The sequence below is a fragment of the Ambystoma mexicanum genome, chromosome 8 (genome assembly GCF_040938575.1).
Source record: "Ambystoma mexicanum isolate Mex_15411 chromosome 8, UKY_AmexF1_1, whole genome shotgun sequence".
Lineage (NCBI taxonomy): Eukaryota > Metazoa > Chordata > Amphibia > Caudata > Ambystomatidae > Ambystoma > Ambystoma mexicanum.
The window spans coordinates 1,446,071,270-1,446,096,441 of NC_090929.1; the positions used below are offsets into that span (position 1 = coordinate 1,446,071,270).

General features: G+C 47.2%; 1 protein-coding gene across 11 annotated transcripts in view; it reads left to right on the plus strand.

Annotated features, from left to right (window-relative positions):
- The window catches only part of LDB1 (LIM domain binding 1), a 590,338-nt gene extending 570,070 nt beyond the window's left edge, over window positions 1–20,268 (plus strand). For 6 of the 11 annotated variants that reach the window (XM_069611606.1, XM_069611601.1, XM_069611603.1 and 3 more), the window contains 3 exons: window positions 12,177–12,203; window positions 12,392–12,540; window positions 17,289–20,268. In XM_069611606.1, coding sequence (XP_069467707.1) covers window positions 12,177–12,203; window positions 12,392–12,540; window positions 17,289–17,519 — 407 coding nt within the window. In that variant the 3' untranslated portion in view covers window positions 17,520–20,268. The remainder of the gene's footprint in view (window positions 1–12,176; window positions 12,204–12,391; window positions 12,541–17,288) is intronic. The other 5 variants (XM_069611604.1, XM_069611605.1, XM_069611610.1 and 2 more) reach the window with 3 other exon arrangements.
- The last annotated feature ends 4,904 nt before the right edge of the window (window positions 20,269–25,172 follow it).

Genomic DNA, 25,172 nt, shown 5'->3' on the forward strand with positions numbered 1-25,172 from the left:
TACCCCTACCTGGACGACTGGCTCATACGGGCAAGGACAAGGGAGCTCACCGTGGAACACACTGCGAAGTCCGTCCAGCTGCTCACAGACCTGGGGTTCTCCATCAACTTTCCAAAATCCCACCTGGTCCCGTCGCAAGTCGCCCTGTTTCTGGGAGCAGAGCTCGACACAGTGGCGCGGCGGGCCTCACCGTCGGAGGAAAGGATAAGGACCATCCTAGGAAAGGTGCAACGTCTACTGGCCACAGACGTGGCCAGAGTGAGGTCTATCAAGTCCTTCCTCGGAATGATGTCCTCCTGCATTTATCTGGTGCCCCATTGCAGACTTCGGATGCGGCCCTTGGAAGAATTCCTCGACGCCCACTGGATCCAGACGACGGGCAGCTTCGAGGACAGGATCTCGCTCGACGAAACGTTCTGTCAGGCGATACGATGGTGGGGTGTCCGCGCTCATCTGACAGCCGGAGCAGGCTTCCTAGCCTCGGCCCACCAGGTGACGGTGACGACGGATGCCTCCCTGGAAGGTTGGGGAGCGCACACCGGGGGCCTCCACGCGAGAGGCCTTTGGTGCTCGGAGGAGAAGACTCTCCACATCAACATCTTGGAGCTCCGCGCAGTGTTCTGGGCCCTCAGGTCCTTCCTTCCGTCCCTCAAGGGCAAGGTGGTGAGGATCTTCACCGACAACACCACCACGATGTTTTACATTCGGAAGCAGGGCGGAACCAGATCCCCTGCCCTGTCCAAGGAAGCCCAGGATCTGTGGCATTGGGCCATCGCACAAGGGATGTTTCTGGTACCCTTTCATCTGGCAGGTATAAAAAACACCATCGCAGACTCACTCAGCAGGGAGCTGCGCTCGTGCCACGAGTGGGAACTGCGCCAGGATCAAGTGGACCGATTCTTCCGACGATGGGGCGAACCCCAGATCGATCTCTTCGCGACGGCAGCGAACTCCAAGTGCCGGAGGTTCGCCAGCTGGTTTCCCCAACCAAGGAGCCTGGGCGATGCTTTCTCGTTCCCCTGGGACGGCCTGTTCCTTTATGCATTCCCGCCGTTGCCATTGCTACTCCGGCTCGTCAACCAGCTCAAGAGGTCCCAGTGCAGGATGATCCTCGTCGCACCGGCGTGGCCGAGGCAGATCTGGTTCCCGGACCTTCTGGACTTGTCAGCGTCCACACCAGTCAAGCTACCGACGGACGCGGATCTTCTCTCCAGAGAAGGAGGCGCCATTCTTCATCACGAACCAGAGTCGCTGAACTTGCAAGCCTGGCTCCTGCAGCACTAGAGTTTGGAGGATACGACATCCCGGCCGACTGCAGAGAGGTTCTTGCAAAGGCCAGGGCATCCTCAACTCTCAAGTGCTACTGACACAAATGGAAGAGGTTCTCTGTCTGCTGCCGGGCACAGAAGATTAACCCTCTGCGGATTACGGCCCCTCAAGTATTGCCGTACCTACTGTCTTTGGCCAAGGCTGGCCTATCTCACGCTTCCATCAAGGTACATCTGGCTGCCGTCTCACGTTACACCAGAACTACAGGACGGGCATCCTTGTGGTCTCATCATCTGGTGAAGGAATTTATGAAAGGACTGTTCCGATCATTCCCGCCGGTGAAGGCCCCTGCCCCGGCGTGGGAGCTCAACGTGGTACTAACTAGGCTCATGGGGGCCCCATTCGAGCCTATGCATTCAGTGCCGTTGAAGTTTCTGTCGTGGAAGACAGCATTCCTCGTGGCCATCACCTCTGCACGACGAGTGGGAGAGATCCAGGCCCTGTCTTGCAAGCCTCCATACTTGACTTTTCACGACACGAGGGTGGTGCTGAGGACGCACCCCTCCTTCATGCCCAAGGTGCCGTCGGACTTCCACCTCAACGAGCCCTTGGTGTTGCCAGTTTTCTTCCTGTCGCCTTTGTCGCCGGCTGAGAGGACTCTGCACTCGCTAGATGTAGCTAGAGCGCTGAAGTTCTACGTGGACCGCACGAAGAGTTTCCGGAAGACATCACAGCTGTTTGTGAACTTTGGACCTGTGAATCAAGGGAAGGCTCTCTCGAAGACTTCCATTTCCAGATGGCTCTCCGGCTGCATCATGCACTGTCACCGGGCGGCAAACCGACCGCTGCCCAGCTGTCCGAGAGCCCATTCGACCAGAGCGATCGCTGCTAATGCGGCGTTCCTGTCTGGTGTGCCCCTGCTCGACATCTGCAGGGCTGCTACGTGGAGGTCGACGCACACCTTCACGAGATTCTACTGCATCGACCGGGATTTCAGGGAGGAGTCCAGAGTCGGCCAGGCAGTGCTGCGCAACCTGTTCGCCTAAGGTGAGCCTGGTGAGGAGGTAAGAGTTGCTTAATGTTGAGTTGTTGTATTGCTTGATATTGAGCCTTGTACCACCTCCCGTGGTTGTGCATGTGTATACTATGTATTCTTATATTCATGAGCATGTGAATCCATGCCAGACCCCATGCTGGAGAAGGAACAAGTTACTTACCTGTAACTGTTGTTCTCCAACATGGGTCTGGCATTGATTCACATGCGAACCCTCCCGCCTACCCCTCTGCGGCTCTTCACTTGGTCATACTGCCACTTCACGTGCTACCAAATCTGAGGATGGCTGCCAGGGGTGGGGCTTAGGGAGAGGGCAGTCATTGGCTGGGGGCAGTATGACCCAGAGACCAGTGATTGGTTACTACTGAGAAAGACAGATCAGAAACTAAACTGATACTGATTTTTTCTATACCGAGGATTCCCGGCCTGACGACGGGGAATATTCATGAGCATGTGAATCCATGCCAGACCCATGCTGGAGAACAACAGTTACAGGTAAGTAACTTGTTCCTTGGGAGTCCTCTCATCCAGTTCACCCAAGCCCACTGTTGGAATCCTCCTAGGGTGACTTCTCAGAAGTCCCTCGACCCATGCAACCTCTCTAAAGTGTAATACTTACCTGTTTGAACAGTCTTCCTTAGGAACTCTGGCTTTTGCTACTTCTGTGCCTTCCTGAACTGTTTGTTGGATACTAGAGACCTAGTGACCCCCCATTCTGCCACCAAGAACACTCATGCTCCAAGAATAAGGGAAAGATTTTCTATGGCTTGGGCCTGTTGCCTAGAAATGAGAAGTGTTAGTTTACTTACTTGTAAATGATTTGGTTGGTAACTCTAAGAATAAGCCGTTAAAAACATTCTTACTTGCCTTGAATGCGTGTTGTGCCATTCTGAAATAGGTTATTTGACTCACATGTGAATTGGTAGCGTCTCTTTCCAAAAGTAATGTTGTTGGCTTCACTTAACTATTTTCATCCAGAATATTAGTGTGTAATTTCACTAACTTGGTCTTGCTTCCCCTGACCTGTTGTATAGCCTATCTACACTAAGTTTGCCTTGGATTGATTCACAAAGTGTAACATTGGGCTTTGCTTTCCCTGGTCTTTTTTATACAGATGCTAAAACAGTCTTGGATTTGTTATACCTACCTTTAAATTGCGGATAGCTGCTTTAAAAAGTATTTGGGTTTTTCTTATCTTGGCCTGCTTTGGGCCATCCTAAAATACGTTATAAAGTTATTGCTTACCTTAGTCTGGGTCGCACTGACCTGAAAAACAACTGTAATAGTATATTACAATATTAGGTTTTACCTGCTTAGAATAGCTATGTGCCATTCTTAAAATGTTCTGTAGGTGTGGCTGAGCTTGGTCTGCCTGGTGCCATCCTATATGAGTGTAAGGAGTTCTTGCTTACCTTGGTCTGTGTCCCACTGAGCTGAAAAGCAACTGTAATTGTATATTACACCAACAAGTCTTAGTCGCCTAGTATATAACCGTGTGTTTTCCTGAATGTGGATAGGTTTGTACTGTTACTTGAATGAGTGTTCCACTATTCAGAAAAGTATACTTGCAAGTTGGTTTACTAAGTGATATCTATAACTAGGCATTACAGTACAACTGCTAGGGTCTACTATCCTTGTATTACTGAAAGTAATCAGGAAGTAACTTACGGTTTTACTCCCCATGAATAGGTATGTCCTACACTAAATATTTTTCATATGGTCTGACTGGCCTAAAAATACTGTTAGTTTTCTGAACAAAGTTTATACTTTGGACTGTGTACTTTAAAGCATTGCGTTTTTTTTTTATAGTGTGTTAATAATTCTATGCCCAAGTACTTACCCCCCTGATACCCCGCACCTCCCTCTGAGATTTATCTTGGCCTAACTTGTATTTATAATAAACCTTGATTTTTTTTCTAATACTTCTGGTTTCTGGTGTTTCTATTGAACCCATTGTATACTACAAGTTCTTTGTACTTTACTACAGCCCTCTCTTCCTCTTAAGATAAGCCTGGCAGCTCGGTCTACACTACCATATACTCAGGTGGTACAGCCTTATACTAAGAGTAGAGTCTTGTACTGTCTCAGTTGAATGCTTTTACTTAGCACTTACTTGGACTTCAGAAAAGCTGTCCTAACAATCGGCACAACTGGCATTTTAGGCTGCCAAAACACAATGACCAGGCATAGAGCTTACACATGCATTACTACATCAATGGTTATCACACTGGTATATCCGACAGCACACTTGTAGGCTTATAGAATCACCATGGTGCCTGAATGGAGTCTTTTTTAGCACCCTATTTGTCTTAGGAGCCATATTGACCATCCTAGGACAGCACATGAAGGAGATGTGCAGTGGCAGGGGGCTATGTAGAAGTCCCTCTGGCCCCAAAAATAAAGTCCAAGATGCAGAAAAACCAACAGAGGCAGCAAAAAAGTTGAGCCTCACCGACACCTCATTACTTTGCTATGTGCTTGTTTCTCCACCCTATACTGACTCTCCATTTTCAGTCTCTGGGTTCATCTCACTCCATCATGCCACTTTAACGTTGCCATGGTCCAACGTATCCTCCTGGTAATACTTCTCTACTGCCTCGCCAGTCACCATTCTCTTTAGTGGCTTTCTCCTCTTCTGGCACCCCTGAGTCATGTACCAACTTCATTATCCCCTCCTTCTCTACCCAGCCTTCTGGGTCTCTCACTTGCCTCTGACTCCAGCACCTTCTGGTCTCCTACTCAGCCATCTCCAAATGATCTCCTTCTCCAAACTCGCCAGCCTCGCTCTCTTTTCCCCTCCTTTTGTATGTCTTGACCCACCCCTAAGATGTTTTGTGTCCCTATTTGTTTTGCAGCTTGGTATTGAGATCAGGGGTGGTGTTTCTGTGCCTGGGTGGTGATCTCCCTGCTTGCTTACACCATAAACCAGCCTTCAGGGAAGACTAGTTGTGTTCTGGCATGGCTAATTCTACTTGGCCTTTTGGATTGTCTACCTGGTTCCTGGGCTGCACTCTTGTGATTTGCAGTACTTTGCCTCTCCCCCCTCCTGCAGCAGTCCAAACCTCTTTACAGGCTCTCTTCATATTCAGTGGGCACGACTGAGGTGTGCCGCACATGGTTCTCTTTCTCGCTCCCAATGGTATTATTCTCATTTAGGTAAGTGTCCATGCATACCACGGCTTGCAAATGCAGACCCTGGCTCCCTTCCCCCTGCATGGCCGTGGTGACGTGGACACCTCTGTGGGGGGCATAATGCACTGAGATCTATGGGCCTCACGCAGTGTATTCTGAGGAGGTGCTCATGATTTACTAACTCTGATCATCCTTCCTTAAAAGGATAATCACCAGTGTTGGCCTTCTGCAGTGATCCCCTGCCTCCTGCTGGAGGCAAGTTGGGGCAGCTTGGTGATCCTCCCCATATTGCCCTAAGGCCTAGTATTGTACGACTTGTGGTGGCACCTAGCCTTCAATTTGATCCCCACCATCCACCCTTATGGTGAGGCACGGGACCTTGTGATAATCTCCAAACAGCAGTTGTTAACTATTTTTGACAAGGCACAATACTGTGGAAATGTCAATTCTTTGTAGCTGTCACTGTACAGTGGGCTCAGGCGCGTTGCGAGATAGCGAGCGCAAACCCCCTTTTGCGAAGACCAAGTGAACATTTAAATACACTTAAGACAGTTTGTCACTGTGGCGTTATGGAATGTGGAGCCTGACCAAATGGATGTATAGTGGTTGCTATAGACCTTTATTGAAAGAATAAACCAACCTATCCCTAACTAGATACAAACTAACACAAAGGCAGTCAGGAAGTCTGTGTAGTCGAAATCAAAGGTTCACCATCCTAGTACCACTTAAACAAAATCCTAATCTAAGGGATAGAGTTCTTTCTAAAAACCTAGGAGAATGAAACCCAAGCTTGTTAATTGCTCTTTGGTCTCTTGAAGATAGTATCTCTCGTACCAGGTTGGAATAAAAACATCTCTTCCCGTGGAGTGTCCCGTGAATTTCAAAGGGGCAGTGACTCTTGGTAGGAAGACAAGCTCTTGTGTACTGTTGTGTGTCGCAAAAGCTATCCTCTGGCTCACAGGAACTTGCCCCGTAGGCTGGCAGTTTCCGGCCTGCACACCACAGGGATACTGTTCTCACCAATGATGCTCTCGAAGACCCCTTGGTGTGCGAGTTAAACTCCTTGAAGACTGCGTCTTCGATGCTTGGGGGCCAAATGTTCTAACACCAGGCCAGGGCTCCAAGTTAGTCTTTTGTATGGGCTTCGACTTTCACTTACATATCCTGCGGCTCCCTCCCGGACTTTCTTCAATTCACGTTAACTCCTCTGGGCGGGGGAACGTATCACTGGTTCCGTCTGTGGCTGTTCTGTGATGTCATGTTTCTTCCCTCCTCTTTCGTTGGGGCCCGCTGGGTTTCGCAGCCCTCGGTCATGGGCGGTTCAGCCGTTTATTGCCAACTTGACCACGCAGCCCTTCCAGGTACAGGTAGACTATTGTTCACACTTCTGGAGGTTTCTCGTGTAATGGCCTATGCAAGTCGGCGGTAGGCCAGTGGTGGAGGTTTCGTTCTTGGACCGCACGGTTCACTCACCACAGGTCACGCCACCACTGCACTTTCTCTTGGTTTCAGTTAGGCCGACCCCTGGTCGACTATCAAGATGCTCTCGGGTGTCCCACGCTCAGTCTTTGCCACTTCTCTCGACCTCCTATCGATAGGTTCACCTTCGTATCGCCCGTCTCTCTCGTGGGCTGTAAGGGCGATGGACCCATTTTGCCTTTCCTCTGTCCCTCGCTCGCCATCTGGTTTCTTCGAACACTATTACTACTAGTACTACTATTACTACTGCTGCAGACGTCGAATTTCCGCTTTCTACCTCTTCCGCTTTCTACTGCTACTGCTGACACCCCTGACATGCTTGTGTGGACCGACCGGCTACACCCTGCACATCGGTCTCCTCACAGGCTCTCTCGTCCGATCTCCCCTTCGACCTCTAGCAGAGCCAGACCTAGAGCTCAGTCCTTCTTTGCTGTTTGGTTTAAATAGCAGGGTTTTTCCCAACGTGCGCGAGTTCGATTGACAGCTGGTCGAGCACTCTTCCTACTTTGTGCTTGAGATCTTATTCGTCCCTGTACTCATTACAGCGAGATTGTCTGACAGTTTACACTAACACATGGTTTCAAACTGTATCATGAGTAGAGAAGATGTGGGTGTTATTACCCTACTAGGTTGGTAGTTAAAGGGGCTCACATCCTCGCCAGGAGGCAAGTTCCTCCCCATGAGGTCCTCCCTCTAGTTACAACCCTTAGGGGGAATATTGGTTAGCAGCCGCACCTCCCTAGCCTCATGGAAAGGTGCTCCCCTCTGGGGAGAAGTGATGCTATCTGGAGGATCGTCACATCCCCTACATAACCTACATATTGCCACAAAATGTATAAACAGCAATTACATTTAGTTCAGTGCATACTTTTACTATTACTGTATTGTGATCAAATATGCACAGTTATGCAGGTGGGATAGTAGCATTTAATGAAGTAATTCGTCACTGTGACATTTTCACATCTTTCGTTCCTACACAAGGCTTTAAACATTACTTGGTAATCTATAGCAGGAATGCTATTCTACACAATATTTACATTGCAAAAATCTGTAGTGTTGGGTAAGAATTGGGCAGTCGCACTGTGCTTGTTATTGGGTGACCCACCTTTTGGTATAAGTCTGTACTACACAAGTTGGTAGTGTGACGGAACAGCCAGGCCTATCTCAAGAGGGGTAAATGTGAGCTGTAGAGCTGTACAATGTCAATGTCAATGCAAGTAGCCAATTAACACTTAAACACTCATGGTTTCAGTTATAAATAATTATTTATTTATTTAACATCAGTTTTAGCATTCTTTAAAAAGTGAAAAGGCAATTGATTGTAACAATTCAAGTAAACTTTGAAATTACTTTTCATAATTAGTAAAGCTAGTGGATAATCTTTGGATATGCTTCATACACTTCTCCTACACCCTGAGGTGACTTCAATCACAAGGATAGTGTTTGCATTTATATATCACACCAATACTTTGGTAACATCTGAGTTGCAAAAAGGAAGGGTTAAGGGACGTAAAACCGGTTAGAACAGTTTCTCAGAAAACGGGAGGACAACGAAATCATCCAATGAAGTCTAGATGAGCCTTTCCCGCAGTAACAGTATTACACAAGCTACTACCTATGAGGGACAAGCAATATCAAAGTCAATGGATTTAGAAGAGTGCCTTTAGGGAGCCAGGACAGCCAAAGTCTTTTGGACAAAGTCTGTAGTTCTTATGCACTTCTTGGATAAAAAGTCTTGCACAAAGTTAGAGAGTTCAGAAATAAATCACTGGTAGGAACACAGGTTGTTAAGCCTGTGCAAAGGGCGTTGAAATCAACTCAGAAAGTAAGCAGGTGTAAGTCTCAAGTGAGACAGCATGAGTTAAGGCAAGAAGGTAAGTACCCCCAAGCCCGAAAAAGTACTTTGGTTAGAAGAAAGGGACCGGCTAGATTTCATCTTGCTACAACCAAGCAGGCCCTGGTTCCTGAGCCTCAGTTGTGGGGACTAGACGGAGGACGTCTGGAGGGCTCCTGCGGCGGTACTCAGGATGGTCATCGGCAGCTACAGGTTTTCTTAGTTTCAGCGGCACTTCACGGTTTGGGCGTTCCGTAAACAGAACTGATGCATAACGATGGACACTTGTTGGACTTTCCTTGCTACCTCGGTCCGGCTCTCTGGTGAGGGGACTCTGGATCGGGATTTCCTGCTTCTGGAAGGTCCTTAGGAGATTCCTGAAGCTTTTGGCTGGATTTGTTTCAGCGGCAGACATGGTACTCAACTATGGACACTCTACCCCTGGCATTGGGTTTCTGCAGCAATGGAGAGGCACAGCAAGTCGGGTATTGCACCAAAGTGGAGTTTGTCTCAGGGTTAGTTGGTCCCACTAACCCAAGGGGAGAAGTCGTTCCATAGTATCGTCTCTGTTGAGGTGAAAAAGGAGGTCGGCACAGCAGTAGGGCTTCACCGGGAAATTCTAGGTCCAGGAGGTAGCAGCAGACTTCTCTTCACAGTTCCTTCAGATGTTTCTCCCAGTGGTCGACTCTGCCTGTAGTCCCAAGAACCTCGCCTTTTAAGCAAGTTATCCCATTCATGCACAGCCTAGGCTGTCAATCACACAGCAGGGTGGCTGTTCTTTAAGGCCAGCCAGCCAATCAGGACTAGTTTCATTCAGGCGTTCCTAAAGACAAAGGAACGGGGAGTTTCGGGAGCCTCCCTCACATCCTGTGCTTCCAGACACACTGGAGCCAGGGGCCGGCTTCAGGACTGAAGCCCGCCAAAGGCAGAACAAACAAAGGGATCAAACCGGTCTCGACGCACAGAGTAAAACCCAAGAACTGGTGGTCTGTAAGATTGAAGGGCATTAGCACAGAAATGAAAATAAAATTCTCCCTAGCACCACGTATGTAGCATTATAGATATCCTATTTCCATGCAACCCACCAGATTTTCCCCCTAAAGTTTAAACTGTGAAATAAATGTATACGCAAATATCATACCATTTATTCTAGAATACAGAGGTAGAAAATGCAATTTAAAGATGGTGCCCAGTTGAGGAGGGTATTATGTGAGGCTAATTATCATTTGGGAGGGCACACTTATGTAAGTAAACCGATTTGTCCTGCTCCTTATTGGACTAGGGATGACCATCTTCAAGGACGTTGTATTACCCCTCTGAAATTCCTTGAAACCCTTTTCAGGTATTAAGTTCCCCTTCCATCTGTCCTGATAGAACTCATGTTAAATTGTGAGACCAGTGCAAATAATTCAGTGTAAAGATCTATCTAGTATTGACATTGGCTTATTACATCTGCAACCATGTACTGAGATGAAGAAGAGGACTGCGAGGATGAAGATCACTTGGGTAAACGGAAGTGAGCAGTCTAGTCCTTTAACAAATCTGATTAGTTCAAGACAAAGCTAGAGAAGAGTCCATTCGAGCAGGTATTGATGGGAAAGCGAAGCTGTCGGCTTTGAAGCAGAGAACGGAGACGTGAGACCGACATGGGAACAAGATGCCTTTTTCCGAGGAAGGAAAAAGAACGAGCATAGAACGGGAACCAGGTATTCTGAAGCTTGCATACCGAATATATGCAGGGGTGTTTTACCGCATCCACAGCAATGCCAAGGCAAGAGCCGTCTGCAAGAAGGACGCAGGATGCTGTGGAAGAACTGAACTGACAGCAACTGTAAAGGCTACTGGAGCCTCGAGACCGAATTCTGCCACCCAGAAGGCGCAAACCGAACACAAAGGTACATAGGCTGGGTCGAATGTCGGCTGGGAAAGCACAGAAAGGACCAAACAAGAATCAGGGAATATTTGTGACTGATACACTAAGAGAAATACAGAGATACAGCGGGGGTAGATACCCCAGTCATTAATAAATGCATAACAAGTGAAAACGTAGCTTGGCAGGAGAGTTAACCCGGCTATTGCAGACAACAATTGCTAGTCTGGGACCCACACCCACATGAAGTAGAAAGTATAAGGGAGTCAGAGACTCTGGGTGAAAGCAAGATTGGAAAAGAGGAACGGTACATTTGGCAGGAAAGTGAACCAAAGGTTCCATTGCTACTCTGAGACCTGCACCCCAAAAGAGAGACCAAGGATTGAAGGGTCTGGGGCCCTAAAGATAACCAGAAATAAGAAGGGCTCTGTACAAGAAAGAAAGATAATATATGAGATAACCAGGTCTTGGCAGGGTACACAAAGACCCCTCAAATATTGTGAGTCTGGCAATCGCACCCAAATAGAAGGCTGGAAACAAAGGTGTTTAAAACCCTAGGGCTGAGAACGTGTTGTATTTCTTTGGAGAATCCCTTTGTGTTTTGAATGAGAAGAGACTGGAAAGACATTTGTCCTTTTGAAGTGTAGGGGAAAGGGGCAACACCCTAGTATTGGAACATTATTTTTCTTGAATCCTTTGGAAGTCCACCTGGGTGAGAATTTTTTGGTTGCCTTGATGGACACTATCATTTTGTGGCTGATAGTGCAAGGGACAGGGTTAGGTTTTGTGAACGTGACTGGGACAGAATTTATACTTTTGGACATCCTGACTGTTTTTGCTTGTTCTTTTGAGGCAGGGCAAACCCCTCTTGGATTTTGGGATAGAGAGGCCTTTTTCCAAACCTTTCTTGATCAATAAAGGTCTATATCCCAAAATAGGGCACCCTTGTGTCTGAGCCTTACTACTGGTACCCCAGACTATGCAATAAAGTGAATCTCTAGAAGAGATCCAGGTGCCAAACTAGCCTTACAGGTAAGTAACTATCTTTGGAAAAATGTTGAAACGAGTCCCTGTATGTACCCACTTTACCACACCTTTGATGTCATTTTTTTGCCCAACTTGTTTTGCCTTGCGTAAATCGAACATGGAACAGCTAGCGTTCAGTCTACTTGTGCAGTTTCAAGTTGTACATACGGAAAAACTTTACATCAGTTTCCATGCATTATTATGCCGGGGACACCCAACACGAGCATGCACAGTTTGATGTTTTATCCTCTGATCTTCTCCCCACTGTACTTTCTGCAGTATGGAAACGGAGTGGTATAGACAGGCTAGGTTGGCTAGAGATTTAGGAGTAGACTTTCACTGTAGAAATTGCAGGACTGGTGCATGATGTTGTTACACTGACGTTTAGGGGTTTTTAGGCTGAGAACCAGTGCCTTTTTATGGGTAAGAGAGTTGGGGAAATGTAGTGCACCTGAAATGGTGTCAGGTAAGTTTACGAGCCCTGGAAACTGAAGTCCTCCTTTTATCCACAGATCAAGCACCACATGGGAAGCGGCAGGGTAAGCTCCCCAGCACTACACCGCCAGTGAGCCTCAAATCTGCTCTGGAGGGATCTCTAGGGGGTGAGAGGGTGCTTGGGTGCCCAATCCCCATTCAGTGCTTGGCCTTTTGTGCTGAAGCAGCCAAACGGGCATAATTTAATTAAGCTTGTTATGCATTACATTTTTCTCTTTTATTTTCTTAACAGCTGAACCAGCCCGTCAAGCACCCAGCAAGCGCAGGAAAAGGAAGATGTCCGGTGGCAGCACAATGAGCTCTGGAGGGGGAAACACCAACAATAGCAACAGCAAAAAGAAGAGCCCTGCCAGTACCTTTGCCCTCTCCAGTCAGGTACCTGTAAGCATCCAAGTTTGATACTTTTTCTGGACCCCTCCATCTCATTGTCCCGTTGTTAAAGAGGAACTCTCATGGTGAGAGTTTATTCTCCCTACCCCGCTGGAGACTGCCCTTCTCTCGCAGAGTTGCTTCTTTGGAAGTAGAGCATGTGATGCCATCAGCACAGTTCTCTTCCTCTAGCCTATCTGTGACATACGCCCAAATGGAAGACTCTTCCTGATGTACCCTGTGACAGACAAGACTAGCTAGACCCTTGCGTGCCAAGCTTGTGTGAGACTTGCACTGCGGAAATAGCTATAACATTGTTTATAAATTGTACAGCTTTACAAATCTCACTCCAGATTTATAAACTGTTTTGCATGTAGATGCACTCTTCTTCTTACTTGCTGTTCTCTTCACAAGTTCCAAGTGTGGTTAGTAGCATGGTGCCATTTTAAGGATCAGCACATCTGATGTTTATGAAAATAGACGAAAATCTAAGCACACATTAAGACTTTCCTTCCCTCAAAATTCACCTTTCCCAGGTTATTTCGCAATGATGTGAATGCTCTGCCTCTTTGATCCATCACAAGCAAATTTTACTTTAAGATTTGCGATTGTGTGTGGTTCACTCTATATTGTCAGTTTCCGTCCTTTAGATTGGAGACCAGCTTTATGGTCTGCCAACCTTTTGGATCTTGGATGCACCCATGTTCCCCTCACACAGTCTAGATCACAAGACCATCATTGCTAGTCAAAGGCTCATTGGTGTACAGAGGCTTGCATTGCCTGTATGATTCTGGGAAAAAGCTTAATCACTATTCTCAACAATAGAATTCTGATTGCTTGACTTCCTGAAATGAAATGCTAGTTATGTGTTGGGAAGGAAACTACAAAACCTTTTCCATTACTCTCGATGCAAAAGGACCATCACGTTATTTTTCAGCACACCATGGGCCGCTACCAAATTCTCCAAAATGTTCAATGTTCCACAGCAAGGCCACAATTTAAAGCCATAAAGTGTGGGTGGTGGTGACATCCCACCTTTATAGGTGAGAAGACGTGCAGTGGTAAGAGGGCATGCCCATTATCTATGCTTCCCTCCTCGTGGGTGATGCACCCCAATACCTAGGTTTATCTGTGCCTATCTGTTGGACAAAAGATCTCATTTGTCTGGGTGAGGTTGACTGGCTACATTGTCCATTTATCCACCAAAATTTCTCAGATCAGTTGTCAGAAGGGCACAATCTCCGGTCCAATCCCACAGCAGATAAACCAGAAAAGTATTAACTTCTCGGGTCCAGTGGACACACGTATGCAAATATTTTCAGGCCTTCTGGTCTAAATCTTCGGATGTTTTCTCTCTGTATTCTTTGTGAAGAAAATAGGGTAGCAGCCTATCAACGTCCTTGCGATGAGGAGCCGCTTTTTAATTATCTGCTGGTAGGATTGAATTATGGGGAGAGAGAGGACCGATTTCTAACCTGATATAATGAAACCCACCCCTGCAATTCTGTAATCTAGCCTTAAATGTTTGGGCACTGGCATGGAAAGTTTATAGGCTTCAGAATGGATTTCAAACTAGTGTCTCGTGTTTTCTTTACTGTCCCCTTTTCAAACATTTGACTGCTGTCGATTTCCAGCCGGAGCTCTTGTACAACTGGAAGTTCCATCCCTTCTAATCCCTACCTCTTTCAAGTCCTTAATTGTTTGCCATTCTCCAGACTGTTTGCTAATCTCAGTAAGAGTCACATTGTCTACCTGAATGCATGACTAACTTTTAAAAACATTTTAATTGAAACCCTCCAATCTGTGATATGCACAGTGGAGTTTTCAATGAAGTCTATTTTTAATATTTCTGGTGCAGCGACTGCAGGTTCTTGGGTGCTTCTACAATCCACACTGGATGAAGAATTCCCAATTTATGAAGGAATCCCTGCTCTTCCAAGTTGGGAGCACTGGGTCTCTCAAATGCCTGAACTTTGATCTTTGCATCAATTATGCCTATGCAAGGTCACCAGGTTAACCCCAAAATTGAATCTGAGCAGAGACATTTATATAAATCTAGTGTTGCACATGTTTTGGGGACCACCGTTTGGTGGTGCACACTGACACAGATGACCACACCTCTTTAAATTTAGAGCCTCTCGATTGGGCATTTTCGGTGCCTCAGTCACTCTGATGCCTGCCTGCTTGCTTGGAAGAGCATTAACAAACTTCTCCTGCTTTCCAGACCAAATGCAGCACAACTGAAAAGACCTTCTAGGCTGAGGGATGCTGCATCTACTGTTAATACCCCTGAAATGGGAGCAATTACCTGAGATCATGTCCCGTCAGATAGTCATCTTGAAACCTGCTGCTCTTTGCCTCTCATGACATGTTGCCCAAGTTCTGTCCTACATGTGTTTGCACCATATCCATCAGGCAGCTCAGAGCGTGGATGCAGTTCTTTGATGCTGATCGTCATCCGGGATGAGCCTGAATGTCGGTGTGCATCCTTTGTAATAGTCACAAGCGCACCAGTTCTAGTTATCCCAACTGCTTCCCTTGGCTCTGCCTGTAGTCTTTGACTAGCTCATTGCCTGTACACAGCCAACATCGTGTTCAAAGAAAGGGTGGCTTGAAAGCCTGGAAGTATCCTTTTCTCCTTCATCAGAAGCCATCTGCTAGGTAGACTCAAAATTGGCTTCTTGCTCTTCCATCATGGGCCACTTATGATGTCAAGTTTTCTCTTACCTTTCTTTCTCGAATTGCCATTGCTTCTGTAGCATGTGCAGTTCCCTTGTTGGATATTTTTCGTATATTCTTGCTCAGATCCTGTTCCTCTGCCTGGATATTGCTTGATGATTTGTTGATTATTTTTTTGTTTAGCTGCTGGGCATGACCTCAATAGAATATGGACCTCATTACATGAAGAGGCACCTTCAAACTGTAACTGCGAAATTGCTGCATGCACGGTGCCTCAGACCTTTTCCCGTCTACCGTGGATTTATTACCAGATCATTTGATTCTAATTATGATCTTTGGCCCCTCCCGTATGCCAGCTTTTGTTAACCTCTCCATTTTGTGAAGCCTGTTCCTTCCAATACCCGCCCCTTATGTGCCCTGGCTTTTTCATTCATCTGTCTAGCCCATCCCTCCTTCTTGCCGGCCTGATTCTGTTGTCTAAACACATTTTCATTCAAATACATTTAAATATGTGACATCAACACTATTAAGACGCAATCCTGTTTCCCAATTATTCTACCACTCGTCCGTGTACTCTTGTTGTAGTGGCTCGAAGTAAGGAAGCCCATCTCCTTCGACACCAGTCTCATTCATCAATACATCCTACCCTTTTTTGGTTAATTGTGTAAATCCCGTACCTAGAAGACGAATACGAACTATTTGAAATGCAACAATGAGTGTTAATTCACTATTGATGTTTCTGATCCATGTCCACGTTTACCTTTTTACATGTCATCATTTCGAGCCCAGCTTTCAGTTTTATTGCTTTATGGACTTCATTAATTTTAAGCCCACTCACTTTATGCATTCATAGTGGTGTCTACCAACCCTCTTTATTTTGGTAATTTCACACTTAAAAGGAAAACTGCACTAATCTTCAATACATTTAATGCACAGCTTCATTTCCCCTTGACACTGCATTTTAGGGCAGGCAGGACGAGGAGAAATCATTTTGCCCTTAAGTGAGCCACCAACCAGTTCAACGGCACCCCCCAATAAGAGGTTGGGAACTACTCCCGACGACTAGCTACGGAATTCCAGCATTGACCATGCAAACATATGTATGCAGTTGCCTCCCCACTTGTCATATTGTGTTAGCCTCGAACATCATATAATTATGCCAGTCATCAGAATCTATAGCTTATAACGGTAGCTTATAACGGTTTTGCTCACAATTAGCTGTGGATTTCTGTTTACAAAATAAAGTGCAGAGGCAAACGTTCCCCACCCTTCCAAATACTAAATGGTGCTTGAAAGTTGTATTGAAAAAATAAAAAAAAGCAATGCACATTTTTAAAAACAAACGCTGCTTATTTTTGCCCATTATTTTATTACCCCTCGGTCTCACAAACACATGCCATATGTGTGGCAATAGTGCCCAACACCTAACGCACCGGTTACATTTAATCTGACTTGGCAGCAATGCAAACCATACCACTATATAATGTAAGCATTGACCTAAGTGTGTCTCTCTTATCTTAGTCAGTACTCTCATTTTGTTTCCCTGAAAAATCATCATGTTTTGCTCCTTCATAATGTCACCATGGTACCCAAGCAGTGGGAAGGTGTGGAGAGAATCAAGAATGAAGCACCCTACTGTTGCAGGCTTTTGTAGTGTTCTCTTGGTCCTCAGAGCTGTAGTTGAAGAATTGGAGCTTTACTGAATGTTATTATATAACAAACCTCTAGCTGAGAGATAATTGTATTGTCTTCACAGATCTGCTAGAATGCTTACTGACATTTTAACCAAAAAAGAAAAAAAATAATTTCAGAACTATTTCTTGCCTATTTTATGTTTTGCCACATAGCCGACTAGGATTGAAATGGAGTGTATTTGCTCTGTTTGTCACATATGAGTAATGTAGTAACTGCGCATGAGCACGCCTGTCACGTGATTAATTAGCACGCTGCTATCCTTCAATGATTGAGCAGCTGCAGAGTAGGCTTCAGCGAGTTGAGCAGCACATTTGTCTAGACGGTTGCACAGTAAAGGAGGGACACACCATTGCCTTGATTATGTTTCGGGACCTCTTCCCTTTCAGGATGTAATGGTGGTGGGAGAACCAACCCTCATGGGAGGTGAATTTGGGGATGAAGATGAGAGGCTGATCACACGGTTGGAGAACACACAGTTCGACGCTGCCAATGGCATTGATGACGAAGACAGCTTCAACAATTCGCCTGCACTGGGTGCCAACAGCCCTTGGAACAGCAAACCACCCTCCAGCCAAGAGAGCAAATCTGAGAACCCAACATCGCAGGCGTCGCAGTAAACTTCAGGCCATGTGGGAGCGGTCGATGTTTAAGATGGGGAGAACATGTGGGGTGGGGTGGGGGAGACTCCGACAAGTTGTAACGTATCTACCTGTAAATTAAAATAAACCTACTGCAATGAAAACTGCGAACCTGATAGTGTAAGGTGAGAGGTACTGGTGGATTCTGGACTGCAAGTGAGCCTGAGGACTGGAGCCGCCTATACCAGTCGCTAGGTTTGTCAAAGAACCAGAGCATGGGTGTTATGTGGCAGGAGTGGGTTGAAGTAGTGTCACAGTGGATCTTAAGCACTATTGGGAATCCTCTTGGTTACCCAGACACACAACTTGTCCTGTCCAGACGTGTCTCCTTTACCCAGTTTAGCTCCCCACAGGTCCCGGTTTGCAAACTAAAAATGTTTGTCTAAATATGAATTTCTGGTGAGGCGTCTGTCGTTCCTTCATTTATTTTTTTATTTTTTTTGATGTTCTCCAACTTTTCAAACCGAGCTACAGAATCTTATCCCTGTGAAAACTATTTTTTGTTTGTCTCTGTATGTCCAACTAAATGTTTTATTCCTGTACAAATTGATATTATTTTATACCGAGCATTATTTTAAAATGTCCAGTAGCTAGTAGATGTGAGGGGGCGCAGTGGGTCTGCGTTGATCTTTCCCTTCACTTTATGCAGAGTCTGCTAGAGGAATCCCCGTCAGCCTTTGGGACAGAACTTTTATGAGAACACATCGCCATTTTCATAACGAATGCACATAAATAGCATTCCTTCTGGAGGGGAGGGAGAGTCATGTATGTCTTGTTGAGGCCGTGTCTCCATCTTCTATTATACCTGTAACCTAAACGTGGAGTTGATGCATGTGAATTGAAGAACCGTACATTCGCTTTTTCACTGTAGAAATGAGGACCCTTCGATAGCCTTTATATATATATTTTTTGCTGTTAAACTGAGTGGGAAACAAAGTGCAAATTAGCGTGGCACTCCATGCACACTTTAAACAAAATGTAAGTAATCCGCTGTTGAACCTTGGAGAAAAGCTTAATTCACATCAACGTGTTGTGCAATTTGCCTCTGTGGGGAGCCATTGTACAATTAGTCTCTCTAACTGTTTCAAATAACGTCAGAATGTGTTACAATGTATCAACACATTCTTCAATTCTGAAGTGCAGTGATGCAGATCAGTTGGATGGGTTTCCTCTGGTGAAGTCGAATATTGATACATTGGAACAACAGAACCTCAGACGGAAACTGAAAGAATATAGACGTCTAAAATGGGCCCTCCTCCGAAGCAAACTGGATTACTTGGTTTTGAGGTCCTTTAAGATATGTGTACAAATATTTTGCTGTAACCTAAGGTTCAGCTGTTGATTGCATTGTTTAAAAAATGTATTGGCGTGCTCGTTTAAGCGAAATTCCAAACACACCTTTGATCTCTGCATCAATTCACCTTGAAGGTCCCCCATTGCAGTTTAAATTCATTTGGCGATGATTTAACATGCTGGTCATTATTTAAATAAAAAATAAGAAAAGAAATTGAAAGAATTTAAAATACGCGTCTATGCTTTGCTGTCACTTTATAAACAAAATTAAACACCTTTTCAACAAAAGTTGGTTTAAGGACAAACTTGGTAAAAATTTTAAAGTGGTGTCATGTGATGAAACTGTAGTGTTTTAGCATATTTTTCTACCATTTTTAGGAACTCCCTTCTCTCCGAAACATGCACGCCTTTTAGAGCGTCTCTGCTGTACATGGATAGCCTTGCCAGGCAGGAGTAACTGTCTGCTTTCCTCACTGTCCCTTTCTTTTATTGCTGTCCCAGGATCCCAGTACCTCCATTGACATTGTTCTTGTTTTTAAATATTATTATTATTATTATTAAAAAAATGTAAGTTAAAAAAGGTCACTGTCCTGATTTTGGTCTGGTTTATTCTAGATTTGTGCCGGGGAGGGGTGTTTTATACAGTTCAGAAAGCTTCAAACCAAGGATAGACTTTGCAAAGTTCCTTTTTAATCCCTCAAATGAGGCACACAAATACACATTTTTAATGCTAATTTCTGTTTTTCCACAAAATGTAAACGTATGTGCTTGTTGGCTTCCCCCTTCACTGCCTACTCTGCCTGCTCCATTTGGGGTTGTGTCCCCTCCTCTCCCCCCCCTAACCCGCCGAAACTGCTTGTGAATATCCGCTTGGTAGAATCCGTGTGTAATACGGGTCTTATTGTGCATTAAAAGCAATGCTTTCTTTGACGTTTTGGGGGAATTCAATGAAAAATGAATGAATTTTCCCCTTCCCTTTCTTGGGGCGCTTGGGAGTTGTTTAAAAATTGGCAGTGAGGTGAGAGGTCGTATGGTCACCAGTTTGTGCCATTGTCATGGGGTGGACAGACCCGTCGTGAAACTCTTAATTCGTTGCAACCAAATGCTCGGTGCTCTCATCGAGAGGGGCCAACACCTCACTTTTTTAATGTTCATGGGTGAGGCTGTTTATTCAGAAGGAAGCTCTGGGTTGTTAAACATTTATTTATATATATATGCACATGTATATATTTTTTGTTAACTGAAGGTACGATTTTAATCCTATTTCTTTTTAAAGACTGTGGTTCTGTTTCTTTCTGTGAAATGGTGATGTGTACACCCCCAATCACCCTGTGGACTCTGCCAACAATGGAGTTACTCAAAGGACTTCTAATTTGCATAGTTTGTGCCATTGAGTAATGTACGGTACCAATAAAATGAATTTTCATTTTCCTGACGTCCTCTTCGAATCATTAATTCTTCTCCTCCTCCATGTGTTTGCTGCTGTGTAAAACCCAATACAAACTGGCAGCTTTGACTATCGGTTCACCAAGGAGAAGCCAATATATATGTCGGACGCATTGACGTATATAAAAGGGGTCTGTGAATAATGTAATGTAAAACAATTTATTAAGTGCAAAAACCAAGGCCAAAAAGGCACCTGGGCACTAGCCACCAAGCAAGAAACATCAAACCGAGAGCAACCCTCTCAGAACAGAAACGTCTCCAGTGCCGTGCGCATGCCCAAATGATATGGGAATCTCTCTCTCAGGAGCGTCGGGACGGAGTTCCACAAGGTAGGGGCTACCAGTGAGAAAGAACGGCCTCCAGCTCAGGCTTTACAGAAACGGGGCACTTGGAACGGGGAGCAAGAAGGTGTTGCTCATTGATGTTACTTGTTTAATGTGGATATCTCTGCATCACAAATTAACTCTCCAACCTACTCTGGTTAATGTATTTGGTCTGCTGGCATGCCATTTAAGATCTATCCAGAGAAACTGGATGAAATGGCTGTAAAATTGAAATTTACTCCTTTCAATTTCTGTCTCCTGATCTTGTTTGATGGGTAGGTAAGTTAAAGTGGGCAGGTTTTTTCACTTAACGTCAATTTTATACATGCTTTACTTTCAGATTCACTGTGGTTCATAGGGCGCTGGAAGTCTACAATGTGTTTGCGGCAAGTACTACTAACATAAAAAAAACAACCCACGCCTGCCTCTGCACATGTTTCATAAATCACATATTAGGATAGATCTTGTGGATCATCACAAGTTGGGGACTCTACAGCCTATGTGGGGAAGGGCTCTGCTCCCTACAGGGGCGGGAGTTGTACTGCTTCTTATGGAGTGTCCTCGATGGTTACTCTGGGGTTCCAGCATTACCTCCTCCAGGCAGCACAGGGTACCAGCCTGACTGCCCAGGTAGGTTGGCTTCCCTGGTTGCCAGAGTTGTACTTTACTCTTGGGACTGGGTCAGGTTGTGTAGTATAGAGCTTGCTGCAGTGCATCACTGCAAGCTATAGAATGTTCACCCAGCTAGAACATTCATGTGTGCTGAATGTTCCAGGGTTGTCAGTTGGGGATTACAGGATGGGAGATCAACTGGAAAGGATGTGTTTCATATAGCTCCTACCTTTCCTACTTGTACCCTGAAACAATAAAGCAACTTTCATATTTATATTTCTGATGTTTGTTAATCTGCTTAGAATCACATGCTGTGCATATGGTCCGACATCCAGTGGTAACCGCAGAGTATTGCATCTTGTCTTTCGAGAATCGAAAGGGGACGTCGACATGGCCGTGCCTGTTACACTATACCTACGTGACATGTAATGTACCCAAGATCCCTCACGCGTCGAGGTCCCTGAGATTATTTTTTTCCGCCCAGCATACTGGTCGCTTTATGCGGAGCTCTTCAAAGACATTGCTTATTGTCCCCTCGACCTTTGGTCGAATAGTTATATAAAATAATTCGGATCACCCTATCCGTCCCTTATTTCGATGGCTGCCCTAGATCTTTGCCGAAGACCTTCAGAACTTCGACGGACGGTGATCCAGTAGGCGCTGCCAACCACGTGGCCGGGCCTTCCGCCGGCCTACACAGTAGGAAGAGTGGGGTTGGGGTGGACATTTCTGTACAATCTGAGAATGCCTTTCCCTTTCCTTCCTCTTTCCCTTTTGGTCTTCGTCACTCTACCTATCCTCAGCTATGGAGAGAACTCCATTTAGGTTTTGCCCTAATTGTAAGAGCACATTTCCTTGGAAAGACAAGCACAGACGGTGTAACTGGTGCTTGACCCTCGATGACGAGGAAGAAGGATGCACAGCTTCTCCAGCATGGGGTCTGGCATGGATTCACATGCTCATGAATATTCCCCGTCGTCAGGCTGGGAATCCTCGGTAAAGAAAAAATCAGTATCAGTTTCGTTTCTGATCTGGCTTTCGTAGTAGTAACCAATCACTGATCTCTGCGTCACACTGACCACAGCCAATGACTGCCCTCTACCTAAGCCCCGCCTCTGGCAGCCATCTTCAGATGGCACGTTCAAGTGTTGGGATCCTCGTGCTATTGCTCTCGAGCGTTAGTGCTATTTTTTCACGTTTTTTTCTCAAAAAACTTCTATTTTTCGGTCAAAAGAGCCTCAAGCTCCACCGTTTCTTCATCCGATCAACGGGGACCCGTGTCGGATTCGTCTACGCCCCTCAAGGGTGAAGATTTCGTCGAGCCACGCTTTTGGAGGACTCCAGAAGTTTCTCAGGCCCATCCCGGACATGGCCCAGGAGAAGCTCGACGCCCGTAAAGCTGTTCAGGGTCTGCCCTGGATGCCAGCTTCAGAATGTCTTTAAGGAGGACGAACACTCCTTTTGTCTTTACTGCCTACATGAGGACAAGACGCACGTGGAGAAGGACTGTGCGTTTTGCGGCAATATGTCGGAGCGGACCATGAAGGACCGCCATCAACGTCTCGCCAACTGGCTGGAAGGGAAGAGCCCGTCAGGCGAGAAGAAGAAGAAGTCCGAGCTGTCTTCTAAGACCTTCGAGGACGCCCCGGCGACGGGGGTCCAACACAAGGCCAAGCACCGCGAGTCCGCTGGCACCGGGAGTGCCGAACGGTCGGGCTCTACGGGCGCCAGGCAGGGCGCATCCCCCCGGCTCCATCAACCACGAGCCAACGCTCTGGTTCGGGTAAGAGGAAGGCCGAGCACCCGGCGAAGCTCCTGGAGAGACCCCGGTCGAGCTCGAAGGCCCCATCGGAGGGGGAGCGAGGCAGTGACCCTCCCCCCAAGGAGAAGGCGGTGAGCGCACCTAAGGTGGTGAAAGCCTTAATCCATCCGGCCAAGGCCTCTATCGAGACAGTCGCGGCGGCCCTGGCTCAGCCTGTGGAGGCTACACCAGTGGTGGCGACCTCGGGGCTCAGTGTCTCCCTGCCACCGCAGAGGGAGTCCTCTTATGCCCATCGACAGGACCCCCGTGAAACCTCCGACGGAGAAGAAAAAGGGGGGGCATGAGGTCGTCGTGGATTCGGCCTCAACCTCTGAGGAAGAGCTGATCGAAGTCTTAAGCCACGCCGTTGGCGTGGAAGAAGACCAGCCCGTCGGGAGGGATCCCGACGTAGGAGACGACGATAACGTTGAGGGTGCCGACAGGGCCCCTAACCGCCCGTCGGACTCCCCTCAACCAGTGCCGCAAGACAACTCGGCGGCCATTTTGTTGGCTATACAGTCCTTATGCTCGGAGATAAGGACGAGACTGCCGTTACCACCAGCGGAGGAACCGCTCCCGACGGGGGACCCGGAGCCAGGCCCTTCTGGGAGCCCTCCCCCTAAGAGAAGAAGGATTCATCCTCCACCTCCTTTTCAGCCATCGCGCCCTGTTCAGCCCACCTCCCTGTCCACGACTCGTGGGGATGATACGGGGACTGACACGGCCGCGACGGGTACGGACGACGAGGTTTACGACGAGGATTTGCCGTCGTCACCTCCCACCCGGGCTTCCCCGCCTGACGAGATTGGATCGTTTCACTCCATGATCGCCAGGGCATCCAAGCTTTTCCAGCTCTGCCCGGAAGAGAAGAAAGAAGGAAGGTTTCCTTTATCAACGGCGCGAGGCCAAGAGGAAGACTGTCCTCTCTGTACCTCTACTGGACGATATTTGGGATGAGGGCCTCGCCCTCCTCAAGAACCCATCGACTACGCCGGCTAGAAGGGATCGGTACGAGAAGAAGTACCGGGTCCCGGACGCGGCCCCCTTGTGCCTTCGGGCACAGCCGACCCCGGACTGGGTCGTTTCCGCGGCGGCCAGGAAGAAAGCGCGGGGGGGCGCGGCCTCTACGTCGACCTCACCGCCGGACGGCGAGGGAAAGAAATTGGATACGATGGGACGCAGAGTCATCTCGTCTGCAGCGACGACGATTAAGGCGGCCAACGCCTTGGCTATCGTAGCCCGCTACGACAGGGAGTTGTGGTACAAACTGGCCCCCCTGCTGGACTTCCTACCGGACGACAAGAGGGCGGAAGCCCTAGAGATCTTGCAGGAAGGAGAGGTGGCGTCGGACCACGCCATTACGATTGCGACGGACATCTCTGACATTGGATTTCGCCAGTTGGGCAACAGCGTGTGCCTTAGGCGGCGTGGATGGCTCAAGGCTACTGACTTCCGTCAGGACGTGCAGACCAGAGTCTTGGACATGCCGTTCGACAGAAACAACCTGTTTGGGAAAACAGTGGACGATTCCCTTCAAGCCATCAAGGCAGACACGGAGACGGCCCGGGCTCTTGGGGTTCTCCAGCAACGGCGGCCGCCCTTTAGGAGTGGCGGAGGCAAACAGGGTGCCTCCAAAGGTTCCGGCGGCGGATTTTCCACCTACCGTCAAGCGGCCCGTTCGTCGTCGCAGGATGCTTACAGGGGACGAGGCAAGTCAGGCGGACCCCGCCGTCGTCACCAAGGAGGACAAGGCAGCAAAGCCTCGTCGAAGCAGGACTGAACCGGCCGTGGGGTCGGGCCCCCACCAAAGCACCCCGGTGGGAGGCCAGCTGGCGAGCTTCATCAGCGTGTGGGAGTGAATCTCCACCGACCGTTGGGTGCTGGACGCCCTAGCCCAGGGTCACTCGCTCGAGTTTCTAAAGAGGTGCCCGCGCGTCCCCCCCTGTGGCCAGGAAAGAACATCACGTCCTTCAACTTCTCTTGGAGGTAAAGGCGATGCTCAAGAGGGGCGCCATCGAGCTCGTCCCAAAGAGGCTTCGGGGCTCCGGAGTTTACTCAAGATACTTCCTCGCGAAGAAGAAGACGGGAGGATGTTGTCCCATCCTGGACCTACGACGACTGAACAAATTCATCAAGGCACAGAAGTTCCGGATGGTC